Here is a 24113-nt window from a genome sequence, read left to right on the forward strand (position 1 = left end):
AAGAATTTCCAATCACAGGGCTTACCAAGCATAGGTAATTCAGTGAGGGTGGGACTAGTCAATGTTTAACCAAGGCAAAGAGCACCATGTCAGTCCTTGCCCACACCTTACCACACTTTCCTTCACAAGCATGCACTTATGACTTCTAAACTTTAAACGGATGTAAGGCCAATGGCTCAAGGGAATCTAAAATAGACTGGCTACCCTAGTGAAAATATTTCTCTTCTATTTCCCTATCAGTTTTCCATCAGGGCAATGACATCCGGTCGTAAGTTCACAGACCTGATTAGCCTGAGGAATTTTCCGTAGACCTTTCTTCCCCTGCTTCTTACCAGCTGCCTTGCTGGACTTTGTTCTCCGAGCAGTTTCCATAGGGTTGTCCAGAATGTGGAGTTCTCGAACTCGACCCTGCTGTCTAGAATCGGCCTAAACACAAAGCCTCAGCAGGAAACCGCAACTAAGTCTCCTGACCCCTTTGGATCTCTGCAACGTCCCTGACGTGTCCTCTACAGTCATCGTCTAGTTGGGATAATTTAGGTGGAATAAAGAATAGCCATAACATTTTGAGTATTCACTATGGAGATAGTAAAAATTATTTGCCCTAACTTGGTGGGTTTTAGCCTTATAGCCCTATAACGTCTGTCCTGCCTCCAAGGGGAACTGCAGTGGCACATGGACCGGAATCCAGAACAATGCGACAAGTAAGTGATATCATTATATGTAATTTTTTCCTCTTTGAGTTGACGACGTCTTTAGATGGACATTTTAACATGAACATATTGGTGGCAGGCACTGGGGCTGACAGTTTCTTCTCTTAGTAGATTTTCTTCGATCTTCAAAACGGGCTTTTATAGAGTACAGGAACAAACAGATTGAAATGAGTAAATATCCTCACTCCATAGCTATTATTAAACACTCTACATAAGTGATATTTCTAAAGTTCTTCAAGTAGCCCTTGAAGTAGTACCATGTTTAAGAAGGAAGAATGAAATTTAAAACTGTACCTGTGAGGGTCTTTTGTGCTGGGTATGAATTTGTTACACTCTCTCTTGTAGAATACCCCTTCAATCCAAGATTTCTGAAACAGAGAAAAATGTTATTTTGTGATCTGTTTTAATGAAAGGTGGGTGTGGTATAACTATGGTAATTCAGGTAGGCAATAAATATGTAATCATCATGATATTCATTAAAGTACCATGACCAGGGGGGCTGGAGACCCAGTTCATTCAGTAAAGTATTTGCTGCACAAGCGTGAGGACCTGAGTTCAGCTCCCTAACATTCAGCATGAAAGCCAGATGTGGTAGCATGTACCTGTAATTGTGCTCTGGGAAGGCAGAGAAAAGAAGATCCCTGGGTTCTACCAGAAAACTAATCTAACTGACTAAGCAATAGAGGAAGACACCAATGTCAATCACTGGCCTCTCATGCACAACCACACATGTATGCATTAATACACAAACCAAATCAAAACAGGTTAAATACTCAGTAGCTTCTACAGCCTAATGTTCACACAAAATACAAAATCAACTGATGCAGAATTTCATCTTGAGTAACAAGGTCTTAGTAAAGCTATAACTGATACATTCCTTTAGACCTGCTAAGACTTACTTCCAGGTCTTGTGCCATAATCCCAACAACACATGACTATTGTGTTCTCCATACTTTTTAAAAAGAAGAACAAATACTATGATTTACTGTTGACATAATGGGGAAGAAAGGATGTACATATGCGCTGGTTTTCTCTAAGACGATCACAGGAGTATGTAAAATGAATCATTCAATCAGAAAAGTCAAGGCTAATAATATTAGGAGATTGGAGGCAGAAGCAAAATCTTCTAATCCAAATTTAGCCATAATTTCTTCCTGCTTGACCTTAATTAAACCTAAATGAGTTTTTTCTTAAACATCTATTAAAATAATAGAGACATAATTTTCTACATAAGGCAAACTGAAACCTTGCTCTATTGTCATAGATATTAGGTATGAGAAAATGGTATTGCTCTCACAAACACTGATAGCACAAAAGCCAAGGATATTAGAATAAAAATGAAGAAAATAGAGATATTTTGGATGAAAGAATGAAAATATTCACTAGAATATTAATTCTGAACCCCAAGTATTTTCAAATATGGATCCATCTAATTGAAAATCATGCACTCTTCATAATGATTGATTGGGTATAACTAGGTGATTGTGAATTGAGGTCACAAGAACTGAAAAGGTCTCATCACTCTTTAAATCCCAGTATGACTAAGATGTCAAAACACTGGAAAGCATGTCAAAGAACAGTTCCCATCTTGACAGTTTCTTGAGATAGCCTATGAGCACAGCTTACCATTGGCAACTTCACTTCGTGACACAAAACCTCCATGGGGACCTGAGGCTCACTCTTTCTTCTAGCAAAGGGTCTTCCATTCTACAAAATCCAAGTCATAGCCAACTGCATTAGAATGCATTCCAACTGCATTCGAAGTCTGGAAACACAAGACAGGGAGCCACCATCGCGCCCAACTATCAGACAAGCTTGGCTTTGTTGTAGTATAAAACTGTTTTTTGGTTTATTTTTATTTATTCATTTTAGATGCCACTTTCTATGTCTAAACGTACTTTGCCTTCATAAGTGTATATGTAACACATGTATGTTTAGCTACTCCAAAAAGCCAAAAGATGGCATCAGATCCCCTAGAACTGGAGTTATGAGCCACCATGTGGTTTCTGGGAATCAAACCCAAATTCCCTAGAAGATCACTAAGGCCTCTTAACCACTGAGCCATCTCTCTGGACCCCTATATGAAAATATTTTGATGCCAAATAGCCTAAGATTAGAGGTGTGGATATAACTTTAGAAATCCATACCAAGTATAATGGAATGCGGGGGAAGTAACTGTATTCTAAATGCACAAACTCTAAATCCAAGGGTCTACTTCTGAATACAGAACAAGATAATGGACCCAGATCTGAGTCAGATGGGAGAGGGGGCGGTTGGACCCTAGTCCTTCTGTCCCTTTTGCACAGTCTTCAACTATTTGTGTGAATTAAAAACACTCAATAAACTATAAAAATATAAATCCATAAAAAATCAAAAATGACAACATTTAAAATTAACAAAATAGACAGGAGCTCATGACATATTTATTATAAAAAGAAATGACATGAACACTAAGAATCATTAAGCTCTATCCCTATTAAAAACATTAACAATTTTACACAGCTACTCTACAGACATATTAAATATTTAATTTTTTGCAAAGTATCAGCAAAAGTGCTACAAAGGCATAAATATGTCCTCAAAGAATTTCTTACTCTGAATTTCCAAATATTTGAATCTATTAAATAATTCAAAACTCCCTTGGACAGGCCTCCATGCTGGAAAATCTGTAACAAATATGACAAGGTTCCTAATGTCAAGAAAAGTAGAAGCGAAGGGAGGAAGAGATAAAGACTGATATAATACATCATATGAACAGTGGTCTGTAAAAAAGAATTGCAAATCAGATACAATAACAATCAAATTATTGCCTCAGCTCTTTCAGAAGCTGAGCTAGGGGGATCCCAGGAATTTGAGCCCAGAATGGCAACACAGGAAGATGCTATCTCCAAATACAAGTATATAAATAAATAAACAAAACAATCAGCTGACTGCAAAGAAGGGCCCTAGTTTAGAAGCATATACATATATATATATACACACACACTCTAAGCAAGCTGAGCTCATTCTATTCCTTTTTTCAAATATGCATTTATTTTATTTTTATGCATATGAGTGCTTTGTCTGTGTGTATGTAAGTGCACTATATATGTGTCTGGTGCCTCCAGAGGCCAGAAGAGGGCACAAGATTCCCTGGAACTGGAGTTATGGACAGTTGTGAGTAACCATGTGGGTGCTGGGAACCAAACCCAGGTTCTCTGAGAGCAGCCAGTGCTCTGAACTGCTGAGCCACCTCTTCAGCCCCTCGGCCTATTCTTTTCAAAGACTAGATAATAAACTCTCTGTTCAGACTCAATTTCTTCATTGTCTGTTTGCTCATTTGCAAAAATGAAAATGCTAGCCAAGACTAGCTCATCCAGGCCTGTAGCTCAGTGGTAGCGCACGTATTCAGTCCTGGAACAAAAACAATAGTTATAATAACACTCCTTCACAGACATATTGGAAACATCTGTTCATTTAAAGTTTAGATTTCTTCCAAGGACCTATTATGTCTCTATAAAGCTTAGCTTCATCATTAGCTATACCAAAGGGTAAAATTAGTATTTGGTTATTATATTTTTGCCACAGAACAAAGTGAGAACCTCCAGCTCTCCCTCACAGGACTCCTCAGAATATGATGTAATGGCCTTACACCTCCACTTTCTCCCTAAAGTCCAGGTGATGCAGACCCAGTGTTAGTCATTTATGTTGTCCTAGGCTCCCACCCAAGGATTGTTGAATGAACAAAATGAACACCCTGAAAATAGACCTGTGGGTACCATTGTATATAATTTTCCTTTCAAGGGAATAAACAAGAAACCTGTGACATAACAGAAATAGAGAATTTTTTTTTCTTGCAGTTCCTGTGCTTTAGCTCTTAACTATAGCAAAAGCTTCCAGTCCCAGTACTCGGGAGGCTGAGGCAGAAGGATGGATAGTTCAAAGCCAGCCTGGGCCACATAGTGAGGATGAGGTGCTGTAGCTGCCTCTATAGGTCAGCATTCTTTCCTTGACAGTTTGGCCTTGGAGGAGGAAAAGGCAGAGAAGAACCAGGGTTGGCCTCAATTTCCTTCACCCTAAATTAAAATTACCTTTTACATCCAATCTTAGACCCGAGGTAAAGCTGGGAAAGACAAAGAAACACCCAGAGACGGGCCTTGTATTAGCCACCATCCATGAATCGTCCCAGCTCATACTACTGGTTTTTCTACAGGGCTGGTGATTGAACCAACACCTCACACATGCGAGAGGAACTCTAGCCCCAAGCCACATTCCCAGGCCCTAGGGCTTTGAAATACTTTCCGAACACAAATTCTTTCTGTGGAATATCTGAAAAGACAGATTCTTGGAAGTGTCTCTTCATTTTAAACACCCACCATTCATTTTAACATCTGAGGGGCTAAGGAAACAAAAGAACAGATCACTTATTTTCATCCCCAAACTTTTTCACACCTTCAAAGAGTGCACAAGAACTTCCCCACCGGAGATGACTCGCTCCCACTTTGATGTCACCTGTTCTACATTACACACAGCATGGCACTGACACGGTCTAGCTGGATACATTCTGCTGCCTGTATTTACTAACTTTATTATTACCCACTTTAAATGAAGACAGTATGCACTTAAAGACTCAAGTCGGCAGTGGTGGGTTTGCCAAGCATGTACAAGACCTGGATTCCAAACCCAGCACCTTTTCTCTAAAAGAAAAGAAAGCATTGTCTGGCCTACGAGTGCATCAGCAGATAAAGCACTTGTCTTGCAACGGTGAGGTCTGAAGTTCAAATCTCCAGCTCTCACGTGAAAGTCTGATATATGTGGTGACTCACCTATAGTACCAACACACTGGAGGCAGAGATAGGGAGGCCCTGGAACAATCTATGTAGAAAGAGTAGTGGAATCAGCCAGCTCTGAGATCAAGTGAAAGCCCTATCTCCATATGTAAGATAGAGAGCAATGAAGATGCCCAATATCAACCCCCAGTCACTACACGCACACTCACACAATGCACAGGCATGCAGAGAAAAAGAGAGAGAGAATGGAAAGGATAGAGGGAAAGAGAGAGAGATTCCAGTTACAGAGATCTTATGCATCTTGGAATTCACAATCTGTAGAAACCACAAGAATGGCTCAAATGAAACGATAATAATTTCGCACTTCAGAGTGACATTTGATGCTTTCTCTGTATGACTTCTCCCTTAGAGAAATTCCTTCTTTCTAAATATGTATCTCATAGATAAACCATTAGCTGGCTCAGAGAAGAGAGGCCACTCCTTTGGGAGAATCAGCTCTGGGAACTATTGTGTAAGTCTTGTGTGAACTCAGAAAGGATGCCTTGCATTCTTCCTCAAGAGAAACAATCTCAGAAAAAATAGCATTCATACCCAGAATTCCAAGAATTTAGTATCTGTTCCAGCAACACTTCCATGAGTATGTTGACTGAATTTCCATAAAGTATTCTTCCAGGAAGCAGAATTTAGAAATACTCACAGAAAGAAAACATAGAAGAACCTTATTCTTTATTCTCTTTTTTGATAGTGAAGGTGAGCCATTTTTATATTAGTAATTTTTATAACATCCCTAAAGTAGAATGTCAGTCAAATAACCCATGCATTACTAAAATGCATTTTCTTCTATGTAAAATAAAGATCTTCCTATAGAGCTTGTTAGGTGAAAGCATTAAGAATCCCAGAATGCATTTCTAGACTACATGAACTCATGGACAAATAAACAATCCATGTACGTGCCTTTCACACGGCCAAATGGCGGAGTTAGAGACAACAACAGTGACCTCCCATATATAAATAATAAAGCTGCATGCTGAACTGATGCCACGCCCCTTCCTGCCACGCCCCTTCCTGTCTCTTCTTACGATCTTTATAGTTCTAAAGGGCTCAGGATTTTCAAAATATCAGTGAAAGATAACTTTTCCTGAGCTGTCGCACACAGTTGTCCAGTCTTAGGAATAAAACTACAAATGTCAAGTCCGGAGTGCTGGCGCACACCTTTAAGCCCGGGACTCAGGAGGCAGATGCAGGGGGATCTCTGGGAGTTCCAGGACATCCAGGGCTGTCACACAGAGAAACCCTGTCTCAAAAACACTCCCCATCCGCCAAATGTAAATGTAAGACACCTTGTAGCTTTGGGCATGCTCGATCACTTTGATAAGAAAAAAAGAGAAAATTACTGGGCAGTGGAGGTGCGCATCTTTAATCCCAACGCTTGGGAGACAGAGGCATGGGGAATCTCTGTGAGTTGGAGGCAGCCTAGTCTACAGAGTGAGTTTCAGGACAGCCAAGAATACACAAAGAAACTCTGTCTCAGGGGGCGGGGAGGGGGAGGAAATAGAAATCTCTTCTATTAGTTTTTCTTTTGATGAGTGTCCCTGGATAATTAAATGGGAACGTTTTAAAGCAAATACCAGAATATCCATCTCATTACAGTTCTAACCTATTAAGACCTTCCCGGAAGATGCATAAAAGCCCCTCCCACTTCCAAGGAGCAAAAAAGCTGCAAATGTGTTGTCTATGAACGCAAGATCAAACCGACGGACCTATGCACAACGGGCAAGTGCTCAACACTGAGCTACATCCCAGTTCCTACTGATGGTCTTTGTTCATGCTCAAAAAAAATATATCAAATCAAAGTATCCAAAAGGTTAGTAAGATAACACCCACATCCACTACATAGTTGACAACACACTTTCTGGGGACAACTGACTGCGTTGTTTTTCATATGGCTGTGATAAATACCTAAGGAAATAAACTTGGGAGGAAAAGTTAGTTCTGACTCACAATTTCTGAGGTGTTTGCCTACCATGGAGGGAAGACAGGGAAAGCAGGAACACAGAAGTCCTAACCAGCCAGGAGGACCAGGAAACCCAGAGAACTCACACCTGGGCCATCAATGGGTAATACCTTCAATACCCACTCAAGCAACCCGATTCTGCTCGCTAGGCCACATGTCCCCAAACAGCTTCACAGACACCAGTAGGATTGCCAGCATCACTGGGAACTAAATGTTCAGACACATGATCTGTGGAAGGTATTTTACATTCTAAATGTAACACTCATAAAATTATATGTTTAAATAATTGACCAAACATTAAACTTAAAGAAAATATAACCTCCTAAGAAAACAGATTAGGAATTTCAGGCTAAATGCTATTGTGATCATCTACAGGCACGCCTTCTTTATTTTTATTTTCCAGTGTAGCACAGCAGAAAGAGCATAAGAAAGGCTTTCCTTCTTAAAGTCTGCTGCATCAGGACATGATGCACTGGCTTGTCAGTCCAGCACTCCTGAGGCTGAGGCAGGAGGACTGCCAAGAGTTCCGGGCCTTCCTGTAGAGTGAGAGCCTGCTCAGATGTGTGTGGGGATTAAATGGTAGAAACCTATGACACATTATTAAAATCAGACAAACTCAAAATCTCTTCATAAACCAGGGCATGCTTTTAATCCCAGCAGTCAGGGAAGTAGAGACAGGTGAATCTGTGAGTTGGAGGCCAGTCTGGTATGTGTCACAGCTTTCAGGACAAACAGGGCTACATACAGAGACCCAGTCTCTAAATAAATAAATATATGGACAAACAAACAAGCAAACAAACCCTCTCTAAACCAATAAGGGAAAAGCCCCAGGTGTGGTGGCTTTTGCCTGTAATATCAACAGGAGGATACTTTGGGTTCAGGACTAGCCTGTGCTACATACACAATGAGTTCTAGGAAAGCTTGAAAGACAGATTTAAAAGTTTAAATATATCCACGTAAAAACTCTAGAAAGGAATTGGTTACATCTTGTTGAGTCACTGGTCAAAGGGGACCACAAAATGCTCCCAAACATCACCGGCTATGGTCAAAACAATTGGTTTGCTCTCCACAGCCTGATGGACAAGCCATATTGCTGAAGACAACACTATGTCCTTGAACGTGAAGAAGAAGCTTAACTGGCGCCAAGCTAGCAGCTTCACCCCTGCTGACTTGCATTCATGGGGCTGGAAGGTACTCTGAATGCCACTGGATGAGTGATAATGATCAATATCTCCTAACTACAAATCCTGGGACATAAACCATGAACCTACAAGATAAACTGGTGCAATAAATGTTACGGGTGCAACCAACCACCTAGAAAGGTTATGGGCCTAGGAGAAAATGCATTGCTATTATTCAGATAAGAAATATAGCAATAAAATGATTTTTAATTACATTCTGCTATGGGCATAGATCAATGTCTCTCACTCAGCCATGATCAGATAAGCTTCCTCTGCAGAAAATGGGAATACAAAGAACCACAACAGGACAATGTTCAGAGGGCAAGAGACCTTAGGATACTCAGTTCTAAATGGGGCGTCTCCGTCACACCCTCCCCTCAGGGCTCAGGGAACCCTGCAGAAGAGGAGGCAGAAAGATTGTAAAAGATCCATGATGAATGACTCCAGGAAGATGAGACAGCATCTTCCAGCTACAACGAAATGGGACGGATGCACACGTGACCTCACAGAGACTGTGACAGCTTGCATAAGACTTGCACACGTTCAGATCAGACAGGGTCCTAGCCTTGAGGAGGAAAACTGGGGTCCTAACCCTAACTAAGAATTAATTGCAATAGTACCACCTGTAAAGGAATAATCACTTTTCTACCCTGGATTGTCACAGGACAGACCCCATGCCTAATGGTAATTGGCCAACACAAAATTAACCCTGTGGTGTTTGTTCGTTTGCTGTTGTTTGGGTTGTTTTTGTCTTATTGGCCTTTTGTGTTTGGGGGGGGCGGTTGGTCTTGTTCGTTTTTCCTTTGTGGAATTTGTTTCTTTAAAAAAAAAAAAAGAGCAAAAGAACATGAGGTTGGATGGGAAGGAATTGGAGAACGGGAAAATAATGAAAGTATGTTATATGAAAATTTTTAATTAAAAAATAGAAAGTACGGACACGCCCAGTGAACTGGCTCAGCAGCGAAAGCCTCAGTGTGTGCCACCAAGCCTAACAACCCGAGTCCAGTGCCCAGACTCACATGGTGAAAGGAGAGGAACCCACAAGTTGTCTTCTGACTGCCACTCGCTCGCCATGGCAGGCGCATGTGCAGACACACAGAAATCAATACCTATTACAAAGGTTTTTAAGTGTAGGTGATTTGTCTCCATTCCTCATCAGTAACAGCTCATGTTAAAGAATGATGTTTTTCAAATTGGGGGGATTTAAGATTCTTTAATACCCTAAAATCTACCAAGGATTGTTGACAAGCTTCATTGAGTTATGTCTGCTGGTGCTGCCCACAGTGACTGGAGAATCCAGAAGCATTCATGTTAGGGCTTCTATAGAAAACCATGTGCTCAGGGAGGAAGAGAAAACTGCGGAAACAAGATCCAAGTTTAAAGTAGAGGATGAATAGCTTGGGGGGCTAAAGAAGAGCTCCTATCCACAATGGTGACTTGACACATAAGTCCACAGCAGTTTCATCTCAATGAAAATAAGTGCATTATTACAAAACCAGGAAATCTCAGAGAAATATGTCCTTTGTGATTAAAGTTACGAACGAACAGAAGAGGATGGCAGGTTTGTCCATGATGACCAAACTCAACGGCTAGGTAGAAAGAGGTACCCCAGGGAAAACCAACAGAGGTATAAACAACAGCCACGTGCACAGGCACAAAAGACATATGCATGTGCACGCACACACAGTGGTCCCTAAGTCAACAATACAACCCAAAATCGGACATTAACATAGCCTTTTATATATGCCAAGAGCTGTGGGAAATGTTCTTTTCTTAGCTAAACTATTATCCATAATTTCATGACTAGTACCAATAATTCCTCCATTATGCAGAAGAACAAGTTCTATCTAAAACAGCTGTTCTCAACCTGTGGGTCATGACCCCTTTAAGGGTCAAATGACCTCTCACAAGGGTTACATATCAGATATCCTGCGTATCAGATATTTACACTATGATTCATAACAGTAGCAAGATTACAGTTATGAAGTAACAATGAAAATAATGTTATGGTTGGGGGCCATCATAACATGAGGAACTGTATTAAAGGGTTGCAGTACTAGGAAGGATGAGAACACCTGCTCTAAAAACAAGGGCAGAAATCATCCACATGATGTTTTATAGGGAAAGTTTATGTGAAGGAAAGAAGGGCTTGTGTGAACACAAAGGAGCAGTTAATGAAAAGAGAGAAAGAGAGCACCTCAGAGACAGGGAAGATAAAGGAAGGAGGGAAAGAGGGACGGATGAAGGCATGAGAAGAAAGAAAAACGACCATAGAGATGTTGGTGTGGGTTGGGTGGTGTTGGGCACAAATGGTCTGGACAGTCAAGGGCTCAGCAGCTGGTGAGCTGACTCCGTAGGTAAAGCCACTGACAACTTGAGCCCACTTTGATACCTCAGACCCCACAAGATGGAAGGAAGGAACCAACTAACTGCTGAAAGCTGACCTCTGACCTCCACATGCACACACATGCAGATGTGTACACACACACACACAATCCCTAAATGTAATTTAATTTTTCAGAAAACAGTGACATGCTCAGAATCATAGAAGCTGTTCACTCCCCTGAGACACAAAGAGTGGCTGACATGTTTATTTTCCTTGGTAATTTTGTACAAGGTTCTATTTTCCATGTTCTACAGAAAGTCATGGTCAGTTTAGCTCTGAGGACTTAAGTGTCTGTTCTCCCTTCTGTCACCCTCAGCCAGAGAGGAAGAGGAAGGAAGCTCACCATGCATTCACCATCCCTTCTAGAGACGAAGAGGAAGGAAGCTCACCATGCATTCACCATCCCTTCTAGAGACGAAGAGGAAGGAAGCTCACCATGCATTCACCATCCCCTCTCTTGCATTAACACCACATGGCTCCGTACCATCACGGTGTGTTTTCACCTTGTGTCTGGTGAAGCTTGGGCTCGCCGTGCACAGGAAATGCTCTTAGAATCTCCGGTGATTTTTAGAATGGACCCCATAGCTCACATATTTAAATGATTTGTTCCCAGTTGTGGAACTGCTTGAAAAACATTAGGAAATGCAGACTTTTTCCAAAAGGTATATCTCGGGGGGGGGGGGGTGGATAGATCCCCCACCTCCTCTCTCTCTCTCTCTCTCTTTCTCTCTCTCTCTCTCTCTCTCTCTCTCTCTCTCTCTCTCTCTCTCTCTCTCTCTCTGCCTTGTGATTGTGGGTCAGATGGATGCTCTCAGCTACGGCTCCAGCACCTAAGTGCTGTCATGATCCTTGCCATGATGATCAGGAACTCATCCTCTGGAACTGTAAACCTCATTAAACAACTTATTATTATTATTATTCGTCATGGTGCTTTATTACAACAGTAGAAAAGCAACTAAGACATAATGAAAAGTACCCACTAAATTTGGTAGATTGGGAGCATTCATAGCAGCCTATTGGACACTCCAGAGGAAACACCATCTTCCTGCTACATAATAAATAGGAATTTCTCCTAAATTTTAACTTAAAAGTGTGGGCCTCGAAATTACTGCATATGCAGGTACCTGCACTCAAGGGAAGGATAAGATTCTGTGGGAAGGAAGAGCTAAAACAAGTTTTCTCTCTCGTCTAGCCTGCAGAGGACCCCAAACAGCAACATTAATGAGTCTTTTTTAAAAGATTACTTTATAATTAACTCTGTGTTGGGTGAGGATGGGGTGTATGTGCACAGGAGTGCATGTGCCCTCAAAGGCCAGAAGAAGGCACTGGACCCCTGGAGCCAGCGTTACAGGCAATTGTGAGACACCCAAAATGAATTCTTAGAACTGAAACATGGGTCCTAACATAGGAAACCAGATCCTGGCAATTGGGGGAGGGGAGTGTCGGGTCTTATCTTCTCCCAGTGCCAAAGCTCAAACCCAGGTTTCACATATGCTAGTGCTCTACTTCTGAGCTATATCCCCCAAACGCACCTTCTAATAGGTAATGCTCTAAATGGTACAGAATCCAAAAGACGGCAGATGCTAGTGAGAATGTGAGCTGCCTGTCTCACCCTCTACTGGAGCCACCAGTTTCGCTTTTCAAAGCTAAGCTCTGTTCCACTTCAATGAACATCCTTCCAAAGACATCCTGTGCATTTATAATATATTGCAAAAATTTCACAAATATGTATTTCTATGCCTCAGTGTTTTAACATTAATAATGATGTTACTAGTACTCATACGTATTTGCTTATGGGAGCCAACTGATATTGTTTTATACATAAATCTTTGTACAAAGCAAATAACCTACTCATGTAAATCTGTCATTCTTCAATTTGTATGAAATGTCCCTGAAAGCATAAGTTTCATGGAGTAGAAATGTAAGAAAATGCAGATAATACGATCTTGTTCTCCATGCAGACTGTCGATTTATGAGTAAAACCATGAGTTATATCCTAGTCTATTTCTCTATTGCTGTGATCAAACACTGACCCAAACCAGCTTAGGGAAGGAAAGGATTTATCTCGTCTTATAATTTATTATTTCTATTATTATCTCATCCTTTGAATTTCCAGGCCACAGTTCATCGCAGAGGGAAATCGGGCAGGACTCAAGCAGGTCAGAAACCTGGAAGCAGGGGCCACAGCAGACATCAGAGAGGAGTGTGGCTTACTGGCTTGTTCTCCCTTATTTTCTCTTTCTTAAACAACCTAGGGCCATCTGCCTAGGATGGGCACCACCTATAGTGGGCTGGGCCCTCACATATCAACCATTACTCAAGAAAATGCCCCCACACACTCATCTAGAGGACACTCTGATAGGGTCAATTAATTCCTCATATGAGGTGCCCTCTTCCTAGATGACTCTAGCTTATTTCAAGCTGACAGAAGCACCAAGTCAGTACAAGCTGCTAGTAACTGTTAAGCACTCTCTTGGTAAGGACTAGTCTACCATAATGCATTTCAATGGCCTCAGATAATTACCAACTCTTTTATTATTTACATTCAACTTCCTCCCAAAAGTAGTTTGAAGGGACCAAATTCCTCTCACTTAAAAGTATAATGGGAACGGGGAGGCAGAGAAAAAATGTATAGGGCAATAAAAACAATAAAAATAATAAAGATAAATAAAGTAATGATAACAAATACAATTAAGTAAAAATATCACTTTGCTGCTAGAAAAAGTCATCTCCTTGCACTGCCTTGAGGGTTTAGAAGGATGAAAGCATCTATAGCAGCACCATGAAAACACCAGAATATTGAACAACAACTTCCTTAGGGCAAGTACTCTGTGCCTGGTGATTTCTGACTGTCCATCAACATAGGTCACATACATTGAAGTAGAGAAAAGAGGAGGGCAAAGTGTAAGGTCAGAGAGATGCTATTGGCATTGACGGCCGGCAGCCAACTGCTTACCTAAGACATACCCACTCACCTGAGCATCTCTAGGGCTCCCCAAAGTCCCCTCTAGGGCTCCCTAAAGTCTTCTCACTGTACCCAGGTGTCCATGTTAGAAACTTAGGATATTCCCATCCTGACTGAACCTGCGCCCTCAATTAAAAGGGGGTTATTTTTCTTCCTGTCTTCTTTTCTATTGACGGGTGTAACTTTGCTTCCTCTTTTCATCCTGCCCCAAATCTTTATGACTGTGGAATCTGCTAGATGTACCAGCCGCTTCCCCTGCACTCTCCCGACTTGAGGTTCCAGGAAATGTCCCAATTAAAAGACAACTGTCAGAAAACTACAATCCAGCCAGTTACTGACTGTAATGGAAGCAGGAATCGTGTTTTCTTGGCTGCATAGGGCCAGGATATTCGGTGACCCCTGGATTAAGACACGCACAGTTCATGTTTCAGAACCGGCAGCTTTTCAAAACTAATGAACCTCCCTGACAGCCACCTGCTGAAGTCCGGGATGCAGTCTCACAAAAGACACTGTGCACCTTCTCTTTCTGCACCAAGCAAGAGGAACTGCTGTGTGCTGTTGGTCTTCCAATATCCGGCTCGTTGTTCAGAAAAGCTTTTCCTTCTCCTATCAGTCTGTTAAGTTACGGGACCTTTCGAACAAGAGCAGACAGAGACCTTCAGTCGCCGCATCGCTTCCCATTCCGTCAGCCAGCAGGTGAACTGGGCCTATCTCTGAAATAGCTCACTTATTGTCTACAGCGCCGCATCTGCGTCACTACGAACCTAGTTAATGCTTCCACTTCCCGAGCTAAAGTCACCGTAAAATTTTGTGTTGGTTATCTCTGAGACCTTCCTGCCTCCAGTTTGCTTTTCTCTGGCCCAGTCTCTGCAGTCAGGCCTGTGGCCTTCGTAGAGGGAGTGAGAGAGAAAGGCAGTCTCACTTGAAAGCACCCAGTGGCTCCCCATTGTCTTGTGCGTATTGGAAATCCGTCACAGGGTTCACGCCCTACTCCCTGCCAACCACATCCTGGGTGTTCTTCTCCCTGCCTCAGCCCCCACATTTTTTTACATCCGCTAATCAACTTACAGGCCCTCTCTTCAGAAGCTGTCTTCCGGCTGTTCTCACTGTCGGCACTCTCTACCCCTTTGCTGTCTAGAATGAAATCTGGATCAGATCCTCCTCCTGTGTGCCCTCTGAGCCTCTGGACTCTCAGTGTCCGCTGTTCCGTGTGACCTATGAAAACCCTCTGCACTCGGCCGGCCTTCCTGCCGACTCGGCTGTGTGCAAGCGCTTGCCACTGCTTTCTATACTGAAAAACAAAGGTGCAACATAGGAGAAAGAAAAGGTACTGTGGCCACGTAAGTGTTTGAAAATATCGCGGGTCTCCTGATAAGGTAGTGTCGATTTCTCTGAACATCTGGCCCAGGGTCCCTCTGATGAGATCACAGAATTGTTTCCTTAGGAAACATAATTTTGGGGGATTCTTTTTCTAGGAGATTTTCAATAAAGAACCCTCTTTGCCTAAACCTTTTTCCTTTTTTTTTTTTGTTTGTTTATTTGTTTTCTCCCACGTTAAGATGTTTAACCTTGGCGGGGTGGCGCACGCCTTTAATCCCAGCACTTGGGAGGCAGAGGCAGGCGGATCTCTGTGAGTTGGAGACCAGCCTGGTCTACAAGAGCTAGTTCCAGAACAGGCTCCAAAACCACAGAGAAATCCTGTCTCGAAAAACCAAAAAAAAAAAAAAAAAAAAAAAAAAAAAAAAAAAGATTTTTAACCTTAATCTTTGGGTGCTATTTTAAAGTAGAAAAATAAAAATTTCCATTTCAATCTTTAATTGTTTTTAATTCAACAGGAACATTTTGAACCATTAATGTGCTCTTTCATTTTGTTTTACTTGTGGGGCTTTTATTTTGTTATGTTTTCTATCCCTTCCGCCCTGTTCACCCTTCTGTTTGTTTTTGTTCAGATGTTGGGGTTAAGCCCAGAGCTTCATGTATGCTGCGCTTAACTCTACCACTGGGCTGCTGGGGCCCCCGAGATTTCCCTTCAAAGTGTGTTCCCATGTGAGAACCTGAATTCAAATATCTAGAAACCACACAAAAGCTGAGGGTGGAGGCCTATATCTATAACCCCAGCGCTGAAGGGTAAAAAAGAGACAAGGGTGACCCCAGAACTCACAAATCGGGGTAAATCATTGAGCTCCAGGTTCGTGAGAGACCCTGACTCAAAAGACAAAGCGGAAAGCAGGGGAGGAAGACACTAGACATTGACCTGTGGCTTCTACACAACTCAGCACACACACAGAGAGACACATGTGCACCACACGCAAACATGTACATACATATACACCACACACAAAGATAAATAGAAACAGTGTCTGGAATGTCTTTAATACTTTAGTGTCAATTTTCCCTTATTCAGAATAGCTAACTCTCCTAAAATTCTGTGAGCAAAAAGATGTTTTGTGAGGAGGGTGGTCCAGGAAGTGAAGCCTCAGCAGTTGGTCAGCCAGTAGGAGAACAAGAATGCTGTGACTAAGAGAGTCTGGCAGGCATGAAGTATTTGCTAGGCCCGAATTTCCCGGCTTCTGTTTGTTGCTGTTGCTGTGGCGTTCAAAGCTCCCCAACTCCCCACCCCCCACCCCTCACCCCCGCCCCGGGGTTGTTCCGTGGAGGCTGACTGTACACCGGGCCACTCAGGAAGGAAAGAGGGCACCGGCACCACACAGCACCTCCCTCCGAGAGTCACCGAGCAGCAAACTACAGGGCAGGTTCCCTGTTCACTGGGCTTTAATTCTTAAGATGTTCCTTCTTTGTTTGATTTCTTGTGACATTGTAAGATGAGAAGAAACACAATCACTTCATAAGGAAGAGACTTCGCCTCCAAAGGGCAGCCACAAAAGAGGGATTAAACCAAAAGGACAGCAAACTTCCTACTCCAAAACGAGGTGCTCGGATGCTCACAACATATTGTGATTGGATTATAAAGAGGAATGTTTCTCTCTAGTTGCCCCCGAGTGTAAGCCCAAGCCACACAAATTAAAATAACTTAAAGGAACCCACCATCATTGTCTACAGTTGGAGGACAAAGCTGACAAACAGGAATTCCAGTACCTCCTAGAAGTGCGCAGGCACCTGCTCCGCAGACCTGCCCTCCTGCTGAACCGAGGGACCCAGACGACACCTGCGCACCCCTAGCGCAAGGGTGGCGAAGAGCTCCTTCGGGGCTCCTGGTCCTTCAGCCTCCAACTCTGCTCTTCGGCTCGACGTTTGCCAAACCAAAGTGGCAGTCAGCAGAACGTAACGTCTGTCTGAAAGGTCTCCAAGATAAGAGCTGCTTCTGAGGAATGCTTTCCTTCATAGCGGGAGTGGCTGCGGGGAACTTGAGCAAGCCAAATATGGGCTCAGGTAGCTTGCCTGTGTTCCCTGCAAGAATAAGAACCCAGCTTGCAAGTGTCTTATGTCAGTTTGCTTGGCCCGAAGCTGTCCGTTAAAACCTCGCTAATGTTAGAGAAGTTTTTAATTGCAAGGTTTTGACACCCTCCTCCCGGCCCCCCAGCCAAACACACCCAGGCTCTCCTGCAGTTCCACCCAAATGGGAGGCTGAGAGGATTCAAGGATAACCTGAGCAGAGTATAGAAATTTTGTCTTTATTTTTTTTTTTATTAAAGTTGTAAAATCTTTGCTGGGCAATGGTGGTGTACCCCTTTCATCCCACCACCCAGGAGGCAGAGGCAGGCAGATCTCTGAGTTACAAAGCAAGTTGCAGGACAGTCAGGGTTACAAAAGGAAACCCTGTCTTTGAAAAAAAAAAAAAACAAACAAACAATATTTAAAATCATCTCTACACATTCAAAAATACCTCCTTACTTGGTCCTGTGATCAAACAGGAAACCTGGCTGCTCAAAGGGCCCAGTTTATCTAGCACAGATAAGGTCAAAGATTGAGATTTGTTTTGTTGTGTTTTGTTTGAGAATCCTCGTGAAGCACGAGCTGACCGTAAAGACAAAGATTGGAAAGGATTACTGGATACAAGCCAAGGGCCTGTGAGTGCCCTCTTAGATTCATCTGGGAAGAAAACTGTCTCTCAGAGATGAGTATAAGGCTCGGTTTACAAAATCTCTTGATCCTTAGGTCAGTGGAGGCTATCTACTTTTGAAGAAAGAAAAAAGAGGTCTCCATATTGGAAATCCAACCCAGTTTGTAAAAGAATATTAACAGCGGGGGTAAGCATTTATTCTGCCCTCTTGATGGTCTCACCTGCACAATGCCAAGTACTTAACGTGCCCCAGAACACCTGAGTGCAACTATTAGATCCTTTCTATAAACGAGATACTAAATCTTACAGACGGTGAATAATGTGCCCAGGGACCCAACATAGGGATACACACACACACGCACACGCACGCACGCGCACACACACACTATTCTTGGTCCCTAGCTTCAATAATCCTATTTTCAGCTGCTGCCTCACGTGCTGATAGTGGCTCTGGGGTTTGTCCCCATGCCAGGGGGACAAGAACGATGGTTGGGGGCTGGGGAGAGGAATGGCTCAATGGTTTTGGGCACTTGTTCTTCCAGAGAAACTGAGGTCAAGTCTCGGTACCCATACGGTGGCTCACAACCATCTGTAACTTCAGTTCCAGAGGCTCGATCTCCCTCTTCTAGTCTCTACAAGTACCAGGTACCCACATAACACACACATATACATTCACACAGGCAAAATACTAATATATATAAAATATATCTTAAAATATAAATAAATAAAAATATAAAATGAATCTGAAAAAAATGATAGTTTAACAGCAGTGTTTTAAGGTTTGCAAATTAATTTCTTGAATATTTTTCACCATCTGAATCCTGTGAGGCCCTTCACATACCAAGCATGGAAAATCCTCAGGAAAGTCACTGCAAGACATCATGCCCTCTGTGTGAGCCCTGAAACCCACAGAGATGACAAGAGAGTTGTGAGCCATTAGGAATTACAAGCTAACTTTTGTGTGAATATGGACCACTTCCAGGAGACAATCTCAAGTGCTGGGTCAAACCTAAGTGCCATAGAAAGGACCTAAATATACAGTTTTCCAAAGAAAACAGCCATAAGCACACAAAAGGTGGTCAAACTTGTTAGAGTTTAGGGAAATGTCAATCAAAACCAGCAGGTCGCCTGCGCATCCACTGTTATGGCCATAGTCAGAAAGGGAGAAGATGAGGAAGTTGCAAAAAAAAAAAAAAAAATGGCAACTCTCATAGATTGCTAGAAGAAATGTAAAATGGTACAATGACTTTAGGAAAGAAGTCTACAGTTTCTCAAAAAGCTAAACTCAGATTTACTGTATCTCCCAGCAATGCTACCCCTAAGTGTCTACCCAAGAGAAATGAAAACAAATCCACTCAAAATCTTGTACACAAATTTTCATAAAAGCATCACTGTATGGTCCAAAAAGTAGAAGCAACCAAATTCCAACAGATGACTAATGAAAAACTGATTATATATATGTGTGTGTGTGTGTGTGTGTGTGTGTGTGTGTGTGTGCGTGCGTGCAATGGAATATTGTTTAATAAGACAGACAAAGTTCCTGCGTATGCTGCAACATGGATAACCCTGAACCCACCAGGATGAGATAAGCCTGTCACAAAGAACTGTCAGCAGCATGCAACCCTTTATACATGATCCCTGAAATAGGTAGACCTACAGCAACGGAAGGCAAATCAGAGGTTGGTGGGTAGTTTAGATGTAGAAGGAGGTGATAACTAATACCAGTGGGATTCCTTTGAGGAATCCCTTTCTTTAAAAATGGATGGGGCTGGAGAGATGGTTTAGTGGGCTGAGACCTTGCCACTTAAGTATAAAGGCCTGAGTTCGGATACCCAGAACCCACATAAAAAGTCAGATGTCACTGCTCATACCTATAACAACAACACTGTTAGGGAGGGTATTGAGTACAGAGACAGGCAGACGGATCCCAGGGGTTTACTGGGTAGCCAGTTGTGTGTGAGTTCAGTGAGAAACCTAATCTGAAAAGTACAGAAGTACCAATGGAAGACATCTGACATCAACCACGGGTCTCTGTGTGAGCAAGACACACATGCACAAACCTATACACCAAACACATAAGCATGAGCACACACACACACACACACACAAACCATGTATGCATACACAACTTTTGCTTTAAAAATAAAAAAGAATGGAACACAGGCAGAAAGCCTTGCCTCAGAAAACAACAAAAGCACATAGAAATTAGGTAACAGCCCCCACTGAGACTGCAGATTGCCGAAGTGTTCTGTTCAGACTATATAGTTTAAGAAAAAATTTCAAACCAACTATCAAAATGTGAAAACTAAAAGACTTCACTTTCAAGAAATAATCTGTATTATTTGGTTTTTCTTTAATAAGGAATTGTAGGAGAAAAAAATATGGCAACAGAAGGCTGGGGCTGAGGGGGGCTAGCAAGGCAGAGCTTGAGTAGTCAGTTTACTGTGGTTCCAGCCACTGCTGGGTTCCACTCCATTTGTGATTTCAAGTCCCTCATCAGATTCCAATGGAACCTCAGACCCAAGTCGCAGTCACAACTCTTAGAAAGAGGTGGCCTATGAAGGGCGGCTGTTTGTTTCATGGGTAAAGTAACTAAGGTGACTTATGAGTCCAGAGGACACGCAGCCCGCAGTAAAACAGGGGTTCTTTCCATTACATTCTTTTCTTCGGCGCCGAAGGGCCTTTTGCATGCTAACCAAGTGCTCTAACACTAAGTTACCGCCCTAGAGCTCCTTGCTCTTTACTTCTGCTGCTGGTGTCTCCAAATATTTATCATTGCTGTTTCTCAGTTCTTATTTAGTCCCAACAGAGAGAACTTCACGAAAAGGCAACACAACATGCGTTCTGAAAACAATATGCGGTTTTCAGACATTATGATCTAATCATGAGCAAGAAGTTCTGCCTTGCCCCAGGATTCAGTGTGGTTTGCATGGGCAGCTTGAGCTAGCCCTCCCAAGCCAGAGGCCAACATCTCCCAACACTAAGGAGGGTGAAGAGAATATCAAACTTGAACACACTAAGCAAGAACCCTTCTCCGAGGTCTCTTAATGCATCAGCTACAGAAGGCACTTATTTCTCACCAATATCTTTACTTCCCTGGTGAAAAAGGACCATTCATTAATCCCAGCACTCGGGAGGCAGAGGCAGGCAGATCTCTGTGAGTTCGAGACCAGCCTGGTCTACGGAGCTAGTTCCAGGACAGGCTCCAAAGCCACAGAGAAACCCTGTCTCGAAAAACCAAAAAAAAAAAAAAAAAAAAAAAAAAAAGTTACTAGTCCATAACTAGGCAACTAAAGCAAACACTTTGAGGAACTATAGTCATTCAGTGACCCAGGCTTTGAATCGGGCAAAGGAAATTTCATGTTATGTCCACATACAGTTTAAGAATGGGACAGAAATAAAGAACAACCGAATTCACAAGTTTAATCTTAACATTAGAAACCTGGGATATCTGATGCCCATCTGGCTCTGGGCTATTTACAGAAGATCTGGAGCCAGCATGAGGCAGAAAATGGCAATGCATTTCACTAGTGAGTTCATCACGATGCCAACCACTCCTGGCTTCCACGGGCTATGTACCCAAGGTCAGCAAGGAAAATGTAATGTAACCACATATGGGAAGGTGCCTTGCTGAGCTTTGGATACGCTTCTTTTCCAGTCAGAATGGGTTGTAGGAAACTAGAAATATGACTCAGTGGGTGAAGTACTTTTACAAGCACAGGATCTGAGTTTGATCCCTAATACTCACAGAAGAAGTCAGAGAGTGTGGTGCATGCTTGTTATCTCAATGCTGGGGAGGTAGAAGCAGGGAGTGTCCTGGTCTCCCAAACCAGCCAGCATAGAGTCAGGCAAACAACAGATCCCAGTGGGAGAGCCCGTGTCAGAATAAAGTGGACAGCCATCTTGAGGAGCAAAACCTGGTGTTGACCTCCGGCCGCGGCACGCGTGTCTACACAGATGGACTGTAGGGCTGTGGCAGAAAGAAGTGCTGGCCAAACCCTGAGAAAGTATCCAGCCTCTAAGGCAAACTAGATGATTGCTTCTCACTGCTAGAAACTGATTGTGACACTCTGAAATAGTCCTTGAGCTTCCCTGTACTACCCACGGCTGAGAACCTCTCCCAAGGAAACACAGAAATGCCAACACTCATCAATACTAAGGGAAAGAAGGTGAAAGGAAGGGCTGTAATTGAGACCCTGTGTCAAAAGACAGTGAGAAAGTGTGAACTTGCACACACGCAGCTGATTAATTTTAGCCTTGACAAGGGTGGAAGTTTTGACGTTTGCTGGCAGATGAATGAAAACTGGGACCGTTATATTAAGTGATATGAGCTGGTCATAAAAAGACAAATAGGATTCCATTTATGATATATTTAAGAATGTCAAATTCATAAAATTGAAATGTTGATTGCCAGGGGAGGGGGAGAAGAAAGATGGAGTTGCTGGATGGGTCTGGAGTTGGAGGTTTGACGCATAGAGGAGTTTCAGAGACGGCTGCCTAACAATGGGGATATATGTATCAATACTGAATGTCAGACTTAGAAAATAGGACAGTAAATATTTTATCATGTATCTTTTATCACAATTAAAAATAGAAAGAGACCAGTTAGAATGGTCCGTGCTTATAATCCCTGCTCTTAGGAGGCAGATGCCGGAGGAGCATGAATCCAAGCCAACCTGGGCTGTAGATTGAATTAGAGGCCAGCTTCAGTTACAGAGTAGGACCTTGTAGCAAAATCAAGCAAATATGAAAGAAAGATGCTCACATAAGCTATGTAATGAGATTTTTTTTTTCTAAACTTTGGATAGGTTTGTGAAATCTGAACTCAGATAGGAGTAGGGGAGGTGTGGCAATGGAGCACCCTGGGAAATTTCCAGAAAGTCTGCTCCTATATCTCAAGGGTGTGGCTCTGAGAGTCCGATGGCATGCGAACCAACGTTATTACTTTTCAGGGAGGGAAGAAAGAGGGAGATGCTTGACTGTATGGCGTGGACGCTCTCAGAAAGGGAAAAACAAAAACTAACGGTAGCTGGAGTTACACTCAATCCCAATGGGCTCCTCATCCCATCTTTATCTCAACAATCAAAGTCCTGTTCAAACTACATTCCCAGGCTCTGAGCGAGGGCTCATCACATAGTTGGCATGCTACAAACGTGTGTTGGCTGCATGAACCCAGAAGACTGATAGTCGTAGGGAGAAAATGCTGCATATATGGTCTTCACTTGAGCAAACGCTATATATACCAACATGGATTTTTTTTCCTAGAAACTATTAACAGTGCAATGTATCCAATCTGATTCCTTTTACACGAATGCACAAATTAAAACAAAGGAGACATATATACAAAAAAGTATGTATATATGAATATGTACACACACACACACACATTTATTCTAAATAATTTCTTCCACCCTTATGGTTACAACCCCTCATGAGAAATAAGAAACAGTCAAGCAGATTCTTACAGGTTAAACTCAAAACCACTTAGTCAGATTAGCCAATCCAGCTGACTAGCTAATGATATATTGGTTTTAGAGGAATCCAAAGCAAAGAATAAATTAGTGCATCAAAGGCATATGGGAGCCTGAGAAATGGCTCACCAAGAAAAAGTGTTTAAAATCAATTACTGCACAAACTTGATAACCCAAACTCAATCCCCAGGTCCCACAAAGGAGGGTGAGAAACATACATACATACATACAAAACCAACTCATAAAGCTGTCATCTGCTCTCGACATGCATACCATGGCAGCCTACACAATAATGAGTGTGTGTGTCTACGTGTGTGTGTGTGTGTGTGTGCGTGCACATGCATGCACAGGGACAAAGAAACTGAAGGGTGCATGCATTTCCCACTGAATAGTTAAGAGTTATATAGTTTGGTGGCACATGCTTTTAATTCCAGCACTTGGAAGGCAGAGGCAGGTGGATCTCTGTGAGTCTGAGATCAACCTGGTCTACAGAGCAAGTTCCAGGAAAGACTCCAAAAGCTATGGAAAAACCCTGTCCAAAAAAAAAGTATAGTTCTCTAGAACAAACTATCAGCATTGTGTATATGGATGGTAGA

At 42.4% G+C, this 24113-nt stretch overlaps 1 protein-coding gene across 2 annotated transcripts in view; it reads right to left on the bottom strand.

The window, feature by feature from the left end:
- The window catches only part of Trpm6 (transient receptor potential cation channel subfamily M member 6), a 156734-nt gene that overhangs the window by 116929 nt on the left and 15692 nt on the right, over positions 1-24113 (bottom strand). Inside the window, exons 1-2 of one of the 2 annotated variants that reach the window (XM_057777854.1) lie at positions 2337-2376; positions 1005-1078 (exon numbers count right to left, since the gene is read on the bottom strand). In XM_057777854.1, coding sequence (XP_057633837.1) covers positions 1005-1078; positions 2337-2372 — 110 coding nt within the window. In that variant the 5' untranslated portion in view covers positions 2373-2376. Of the gene's footprint in view, positions 1-1004; positions 1079-2336; positions 2377-24113 lie in introns of those variants that run through there. The other variant, XM_057777855.1, reaches the window with a different exon arrangement.

The sequence above is a fragment of the Chionomys nivalis genome, chromosome 8 (genome assembly GCF_950005125.1).
Source record: "Chionomys nivalis chromosome 8, mChiNiv1.1, whole genome shotgun sequence".
Lineage (NCBI taxonomy): Eukaryota > Metazoa > Chordata > Mammalia > Rodentia > Cricetidae > Chionomys > Chionomys nivalis.